General features: G+C 41.0%; 1 protein-coding gene across 1 annotated transcript; it reads right to left on the bottom strand.

Moving 5' to 3' along the window:
• Positions 1-5,346: 5,346 nt before the first annotated feature.
• Positions 5,347-7,324, bottom strand: lypc (ly6 domain containing, pigment cell). Its single transcript, XM_023976328.2, has 3 exons — positions 7,075-7,324; positions 6,657-6,776; positions 5,347-5,834 (listed from the first exon to the last, which is right to left on the bottom strand). The coding sequence occupies exons 1-3, from the start codon at positions 7,124-7,126 to the stop codon at positions 5,623-5,625; spliced, it is 384 nt and encodes a 127-aa protein (XP_023832096.1). The 5' UTR covers positions 7,127-7,324; the 3' UTR covers positions 5,347-5,622.
• Positions 7,325-8,649: the final 1,325 nt, after the last annotated feature.

Here is an 8,649-nt window from a genome sequence, read left to right as displayed (position 1 = left end):
TCCTTTAGGTGCCTTTGGCAAACTCCAAGCGTGCTGTTGTGCCTTTTACTGAGGAGTGGCTTCCGTCTGCCACTCTACCAAATCATGTCCTATCAATTGAATTTCCCACAGGTGGACTCCAATCAAGTTATCGCAATATCTCAAGGATGATCAATGGAAACAGGATGCACCTTAGCACCTAATAGCAAAGGGTCTGAATACTTATGTAAATAAGGTTTTTCTGTTTTTATTTATTTATATATTTGCAAACATTTTTAAAAACCTGTTTTCGCTTTCTCATTATGGGGTATTGTGTAGATTGAAGAAAAAAAACATGTAATCAATTTTAGAATAAGGCTGTAACGTAGGAAAATGTGGAAAATGTGAAAGGGTCTGAATACTTTCCGAATGCACTGTAACTCATTCTTGAATAGGATTAGGCCTATTTATTTTGGATGCTATTTGAATGGAATTGATGGAGAGATGGAAAGACTGAGAGAGTGCCCACGTACACACTGATTTAAAGCAAAGATATTCTAGTGATAGGCTGTTTTAAAACCCTTCAAAAAAATAAGATGACCCCTGAAAGCCAGATGGATATGTGTAAATTAGACATGCATTCGGTCCTTATATTACTCTTGCATAGGCTATGCTGCAGCAAATGTAGTCCTACCTTTCACAATAAAACAAAGTTACCACGATGAGATGATACATGTATTGTGAACTGCACTCCTAGATGCGCTGAGCATTTATGATTGATTGTGCAGATAGCAGAGTAGGCTGTGGCCCATAGAGAAGCCAGATTACAGTTTAACAGTTACATTTAAGGTCATGCTGTTCATTGAAATGATTTACCAGTTTCTCTTAGTTTACATTTACATTTACATTTAAGTCATTTATTTCTTTATTCCTGGAAAGGGGATTGGGTTTGGGCAGGAAATATTGGTCATTCTTGGTAACCCGGTTCCCTCTATTCAACCCTAGCCTATATTGTCTATTTTTAGTTGAACCCTGGGTTAAATTGAAAGAATAGCTGTTAATGACTTCACAAATAGTATATAGGCATAGTATCATTGATGATATTTGACTTATAAAAGTTAGTTACATTTAATTTGCTCTGTTAAACCTACCCTTTGGAATMACTTCAATTTTATTTTTGTTTAAAAATATYTATATTTTACCTTTATTTAACTAGGCAAGTCAGTTAAGAACAAATTCTTATTTTCATTGACTGCCTAGCAGTGAATCTATATAGTTATTATGAGATCTCTCAATAATCTTTCTTAAGATAGCACATTGGTAGTAGTCAGTGACAAATATCAGATTCCAAGTCACAATACATTCACAAATTACATTGAAACAATGTTGATTCAACCAGTGTGCCCAGTGGGGAGTCTGTCATTTAAAATCATTAATAAAATCCATTATTATTTTTACATGACTGAATCCTTTATGTTATTGGTGTTATTTGGTTTCCATGGACCAACTTGTACCAGACAATTGTCTATAGTCCTGCTGTCATGGCCAATGTTCCCTGTAGCCCTGAGACCGTTACGCAGCAGCTCCCCAGGGACTGCCGCATTTAAATATCAGCCCACAGAGAGAAGCATGAGTTTGAACTTAACTCAACTTTCTAAAGCATTGGTCACCAACCGGTCGATTGCAATCGATTGGTCGACCCCCCCGGGCATTCCTAGTCGATCGCCAAACATTTCTGTAAAAAAACAACGATAAAGCCTTGTGTTCCTATTTTATTGTTTTCGTCTCGGGCTGTTGATGGTAGGTGCATCCGATTCATCTGCTCTGCGCGCCGGGTACGTGAACTGTTGCCATTTTTAACAATTTCATGTGTCTGAAGCTACAAACTCTGCCTTCCCGGCGGCCCCAGATATCAATCGGATGGCTCAGATTACAGTGTCCGCAGTTAACGTAGCAGGCATACAATAAAGCTATAGCAAATTTTATACTGCGAGATTTCAAACCTTTTAAAACCATGACTAGAGAGAGACAGACTGTCTTTTGGGGTATTTTTGAATATCAATTAATATTTCACGTTCTCTGTTTATAGGAGTAACAACATGAATTTGTGCATGAGGCAGAAATAATGTGGTGCTACCCGAGTTTCGCCATCAAGTGGATGGAGACTGTGTCCGTTTTTGGTCAGTGTCAGTTGAGGAAAGGMTGAGCGGAGTGATATTGAGTGGCGGACCCTGTCTGCTGCTCTCTCCCTGCGTTGAGACTGACCATCAGATGCAGGCATCATCAACCCTGTAAAATAAAGATAAAAGGCGAATTATTTAAATGTATGCTCACTCAGTTGTGCCTCACAAGTAATACAACAYCGGATCTATTACTGGAGTAATCAAATACGGTAGCCTACCTCAAATTTTTAAATATCATTTTTAAAAATGGCCGGAACAACAATGGGCAAAGCCAATATGCGGTGATAATGTATTGATCCCATAGCTTACTACACACACCTCATTACTACAGTACTGTTTTTAATTGGTTAATGTTACATAGGCTTACGTTTTTTAAGTCATACAAAAAAACAAATCAGAGTGGTAGATCTCGGCTTGCATTTTGAATCAGAAAGTGATCTTGACTCAGAAAAGGTTGGAGACCACTGTTCTAGAGTTATTCCTGTTAACACTATCCACGTTTCCCTTTACTGTGGCAATTGTGATCGAATAAATACACTATTAGCCACTTTCAATGCAACATACCGTAACAAAACGAACTACAGTATCCAAGAGATTTTGTTGTAGGCAGAATGCATCGAAATAGGACTATATTGCATTGACACGCACTTCTCAGCCCCTACTCTACACAGACCTGTGCGGCATAAACAATCACAGCTGGTGCAGACCTATATGCAAATAGACCATTGCCATTCACTTTGAACTGAGCGGTCGTGAGATTTGATTGTTTTAAGATCAAAGCGAGAGCTGCATGTAGCAACGTGTGCACATTTTGTTCATATCCTTTGCTAGTTAGTGAGACATGATTTACCCAGTTATAGATCATCTGTAGTCAGCAATAGAAGATTGATTACTTCCTGCAAGAGCGCAAAACGTGTACATTTCTAGAGTCATTTAGAGCTTTTTTTTTTGTCTTAAAGGGGCAGTGTTGTATTTTTTTTAATTTTGAGACYGGCTTGAATAAACTACGTAGCAAATAGGCAGATGGTAGCATCATTTGTCTGATTCTCTGTAATAATGGTATGAGAATAATAGTGCATTTTATTCTGTAAAGTGGTTTCTTGCATCAAACAACACAAGAGCATTTTCAGTCACCTCCTTGTCTGAAGAAGCACAAGTGGATGAACAGGTTGCATGTTTTTTTCTCCTCAAAAGTCTCATGGAATGTATACATTTGTTGCTACTGTAGGATGAATGATATAACAGCTATTTTCATGTTAAACTGTTATGGGATGCATTGTTTTTGGTGGTAGGCCACTCTGGTAGGCCTACATCATGATCAAATAGCCACAGAAGCCTACATGGCCACTGTTAAAACTGTAACTTAAAACCGGTGCAGCCTCAATGTTCACAGTAAAGGCCCACTGGAAGTTGCAAAGAATTTTCATAAAGTTCAAATTTGCTCAGTGCCGGAAAATATTTGAGGGAACATTGCTCATGACTATTTGTCAAAAGGGACCAAGTCTTCATTTCAATGCAGCTTGTTGGATTCTAGTATTTTCCTTTACTGAAGCTTGTAACAAGTATTACCTTTTATTGTAAGATTAGATTAGATTTAGATTAGATTAGATTCAACTTTATTGTCATTGAACAAGTACAAATACACTACAACGAAATGCAGTTGGCATCTGACCAGAAGTGCAAATAAAAGAGAGCAAAAAATGTACAAGTGAAACATTTAAGTACAATGTATGTTATTAAGTGGGATGTATAAATGTGCCATGAAGGCAAATGGCAAGTACAAATGGAAATTCTAAATGTGCAACGGAGGTAAATTGAAAGTGCAAGGAGACATGCAACTGAAATGCAGCAGTGAGGTTACTGAGGTAGACATGTACATGTACAACTGAATTACGTCCCTAATCAGATTTTYCAAAGCAATGTCAGAGTCCAGTAGTACCGTGAAGAGTGCAAAGAGAGTAGTGCAACAAGGTCCCTGAGAGGCAGTACTAAGATGTGGGCGGGTGGATATGGCTAGTGCCGTGCCACAGAGGTCAGCAGGGTTACAGTAGCTGGAAAGAAACTGTTCTTGAGCCTGCTAGTGTGGGAATGTAGAGACCTGTACCGCCTACCTGATGGTAGGAAGGCAAACCGTTTGTGGCATGGATGTGAAGGGACCTGATGATGTCGCGCGCCCTACACAGACACCGCTTGCGCTGGAGGTCTACGACGGCAGGGAGCTGGGCACCGTGATGTGCTGGCCGGTTTTCACCACCCGTTGCAGGGCCTTCCGGTCGGCCACGGAGCATCCGCCAAACCACACTGTGGCGCAGTTAGTCAGAATGCTCTCGACCGTGCAGCGGTAAAAGTTCACCAGGATCTTGGGAGACAGGTGGGCCTTCTTCAGCCTCCTCAAAAAGTACAGGCGCTGCTGGGTTGAGGGTTGAGGTGTTGAGGGTCCAAGAGAGATCCTCGGAGATGTAGACACCCAGGAATTTGAAGCTGGGCACAAGCTCCACCTCAGTGCCATCAATGAGAACCGGGGTGTGGCTGCAGCTTTTAGACTTCCTGTAATCCACATTGAGCTCCTTGGTTTTCTTTGCATTGAGGGCCAGGTTGTTGTCAGCGCACCATGCAGCCAGGTGCTTGACCTCCCTGTAGGCTGACTCGTCATTGTCAGTGATCAGGCCTACCACCGTGGTGTCTCGACGATGGTGTTGGAACSGTGTGCAGGAACGCAGTCCTATTCTTCTTTAATGTTTTCTTCCCTCCTACTCAAACTCATCATTTGAAAACATATTTTAAATGTWATTTTTTTWATTTTCTTCCTACTTTTAATGTATTCTTTCTTCGACATATTTCCTCCCTTGACTTCACCTTCCATTTTAATCAAAGGCAGTTGCATTTAACCTAGATCATGGTGTGGACATTGAATCAATGACATTTCATTAGATCTCTACAGAGGATGTCAATCAACTTAGTATGAGACTGACATTTCTTTTTGACTTCTTTTGTATGTTTCAATCACCCTGAAAAGACACAGTCATTTTCTTAATTCACGTAAAGAGATCGACATTAAAAGCACAGTTGTTTTGTTTGTTTGTCTGTTTATTAATTGCTGCCAGTCATTTTCCAACAAGGTAATGTTAAATATAGCACCGTTGAAAAGTCTAAACATTAGAAAGCCATGTTAACCCTTATTTAAACAAAGGTTCTTAACAAAGTACCATTTCCATCAACATGTGGATTATGTTTTGTCTCTAGTTACATTGTCATTAAAATAGTGTGATGTGTGTGTGTGCGTGTGCGTGTGCGTGTGCGTGTGCGTGTGTGTCTATTGTATGTAAGCAGCTCATGTAAACGAGGCACTGTCCGTTTGTCACACCGTGTATGTCTATACTGAGATTGTTTTGGTTAGTGGGATTCACGCCATGACATATATAAGTTGTGCATGTTACGGTATGATTGTGCATTTTCATATCAAATGCAACAAGTCAGTATATCAGCCCTGTATGAGAGAGAGAATAGGCAGGATGCACAGTGCACCTCCCCTCCAGATGGGGGCAGCATGGGCCATAGCCCCGTTGCACAGGTCAGTGTCACAGCAGTTGTTGTGGTAGGTGAAGTTCAGGCCTGCAGTATGTTTCTCCCCAGACAGACCACATTGGGAGGGAATGGCACAGCTCTTCTCATACAGGACCAGACGCAGGGAGCCTACAGATGGCAGAGAAGGGTAATGCCAATAGTACTCAAAACACAGAATGAGTTTAGCACTACTAATAGTCAGTTAACCCATACTTGGAGTTGGATCCATTCAGTAAAGTATACTTTATTTCACTTCAGTACGTCTAGGCCTATTTGTCAGTGCACTGACTGAAATAGAGGCAAGAGGAGATGACAGTGTAATTGCTAGACTGACAGACATTGTGACGTATTACTGTCGTCCTAAGAGGCTAAAACAATTGGCCCACCAGGAGTCAGCGGATAGGCCACACCAGCTCTGCATTTAGAAAGGTGTTAAACACAATACATTCAACCACTGCAAATCACTGCCCTCCATTGAATTATGTGGCAAAAACACTTTAACAAGAAACACATTGTCTGTGTTTTCAGAGCAGTCCCTTTCCTCTTAACCTCAGAGGCACACAGAATCATGTATACCACCCACTGATCTCACAGGCTATTTTTTTGTTGTTGATAATTTGAGGGCGTCACAGGAATTAGGGAGCTAACAACTGGCTTGATGAGAGATAGTGGTGACATTTGACATTTTCACCTAGTTGTTTAAATACCTAGTAGGAAGGCAAGTCTAGGCAGGCATAGTGGACCATAAAATATCTCCCACACTTAACTCTTCAACTTCAGTTGACACAACACAATTGCAGTGCCACTCAAGTTTGTTATTCAATCCAACACACAATCACGGAACATAGGTTTCATTGTATTTGTCATTAACATAATATGTCATGCCAACTCCACCAGAAACCCAATACTGTCCCCAATGCCCACACACGCACACCCACAGTATGCACTCACCTCGCGTCCCCACTGCGGTGCTAGCTAGGCAGCGCTGTCCAGCAGGACACTCCTGAGGGAACTTGAGGCAGTCCATGGGAGAGATGGCAGGAAACACACATGTGTAACAACAAAGAGGTGCTAAGAAAGAAGGGGACCATCATACATTAAGATTATGTATCAATTATAAGATATACATCATACTAATGGGGGTATAACACTAAAATTCTACTTAAGGTGGAGGGGAAAAAGACAACTCAGCACTATAGAGGTATTGCTTTTCTCCTAAACCTTTTGGCTGACTAGCTAATGTGTCATTATTACCTCCTGCTATTGCGATATGGGTCGATTCTTAAAAGACAATTGTCCTTGTTAAACAAAAATACTTTGTCATATTGAATTGTGTATTCCTAGGCATTAACCTCCTTTTCTTACATACCTGCCAAAGGAAGACAGCACAGGAAAAGAAGCAACAGTTGTGGATGAGACATCGTAGAAGTCCTAGATCCTTTGGCACTTTGGAAGATATTACAAACTCTTCTGTTATTTTGGTCAACGCCCCTGCCTAATATCTTCAGCCTCTCTCTTCTCTCAACACCACTAGCAGTTAATAGGGAGCATGTCCCATTCAATTCCCAATTGAATTTCCCTTTCTTTCCTTCCAAGTCAGCATCAAATCCATCCAACTCTCAGTCTTTCTCTCCCGGTCAACTACACGTATTTTCCTACTGTATTATTTCCCTCTCTGATAATGCAATAAGTGACCAGATGTCATTTGTATTGTCCTCAAATGGTCAGTTGTAAATTTCCTCAATCTACCTCCCTATGTCTGGTCCTCTTTATTTCTGACCAACCAGACACATTGGGAGTCAAGGTCTCCACCCAAAACTCTCCTAATTGAATTTGGATGGTAACCGTGTGATGCTAACACACGTTCCCAGTATAATTGGTCAAAATCTGTCTAAAAGGGAGATTTACAGAGGTCCTTCCTTTAAGGCAACAACTAAATGTGGTGGTGATTTATATTGTACTGAATCAAAAATAACATGGGAAGTTATACATCATGTCCATAATGAAGTCTACACCCACAGATGTGGATACAGAAGGCACAGTAAAAAGAGTGAGGCAATGCACTGTATGTGTAACCTACAGTATAACATGGTGCATTTTACACAAGACTAGTTCTTGCTGTGAAGCTTTTGCATTCAATTTATGCATTCGGTTTATGCATGAGATGAGATGAGAGAGAGAGACGGAGAACGAGAAGAGTAGCGGGCAAGAGAAGGAGAGAAAGAGAGAGGAGAGAGAGAGAGTAGAGAGAGGAAAGAGAAGGAAAGAGAGAGAGGGAGAGAGAAGAGGGAGGGAGAAGGACGAGGAGAAGAGAGAGAGAGAGAGGAGCAGAGAGAAGAAGGAAGAAGGAAGAGACGAGAGATGAAGAAATGGATGAGATGAGAAGATGAGAAGACAGACAACAGAAACAGACGACAGACAGACAGAAGACAGCAGACAGAAGACAGAGACGCAGAAGACAGAAGTACACGACAGAAGACAGACAGACGACGACGTACGAAGACGACAGACATAGAACAGCAGGACTGACAGTGACATGACGAAGAAAGAAAAAGAGTTATTAATATACAGACAAGATGAGAGAATGTAACTGCATTATCCATAACTCCTATGAGTGCGTGATGTGAGCCAGGGATGGATAGTCAAGTGACAGGTCTTGTGAATAAGGGACGGGCTAAGGCGGATAAATTGTTTACAGTCATTAAATCAACGCCATGTAACAGCAGCCCTTCTGAAACCCACTCCAGTTGGATAAATATTAGATAGGCTAGGTCTAGTTCTTAAGCCAAAATGAGAAAACAGTGTGAAACGGAGGGGCAACTACATGAACTTGTCCAATAAGAACTGCTTGTTTTTAGTTTTTCTGATTAAAATGCTTGTATCGGAGGAGGTACAGGTTTACTAGTTGTCGATGTAGTGTGGATGGATAGAATACAATCTCCAC

This window comes from Salvelinus sp. IW2-2015, linkage group LG31 (assembly GCF_002910315.2).
Source record: "Salvelinus sp. IW2-2015 linkage group LG31, ASM291031v2, whole genome shotgun sequence".
NCBI classification, from domain to species: Eukaryota; Metazoa; Chordata; class Actinopteri; order Salmoniformes; family Salmonidae; genus Salvelinus; species Salvelinus sp. IW2-2015.
This window is presented reverse-complemented; position numbering and strand designations above follow the sequence as displayed.

Excerpts from the sequence above, each read along its gene's own strand:
- lypc (XM_023976328.2), bottom strand. The coding sequence starts at position 7,126 with ATGTCTCATCCACAACTGTTGCTTCTTTTCCTGTGCTGTCTTCCTTTG. Across the intron at positions 6,777-7,074 it reads GTGCTGTCTTCCTTTGGCAG|CACCTCTTTGTTGTTACACA; the intron begins GTATGTAAGAAA and ends CTTCTTTCTTAG. Across the intron at positions 5,835-6,656 it reads CACCGCAGTGGGGACGCGAG|GCTCCCTGCGTCTGGTCCTG; the intron begins GTGAGTGCATAC and ends TGCCATCTGTAG.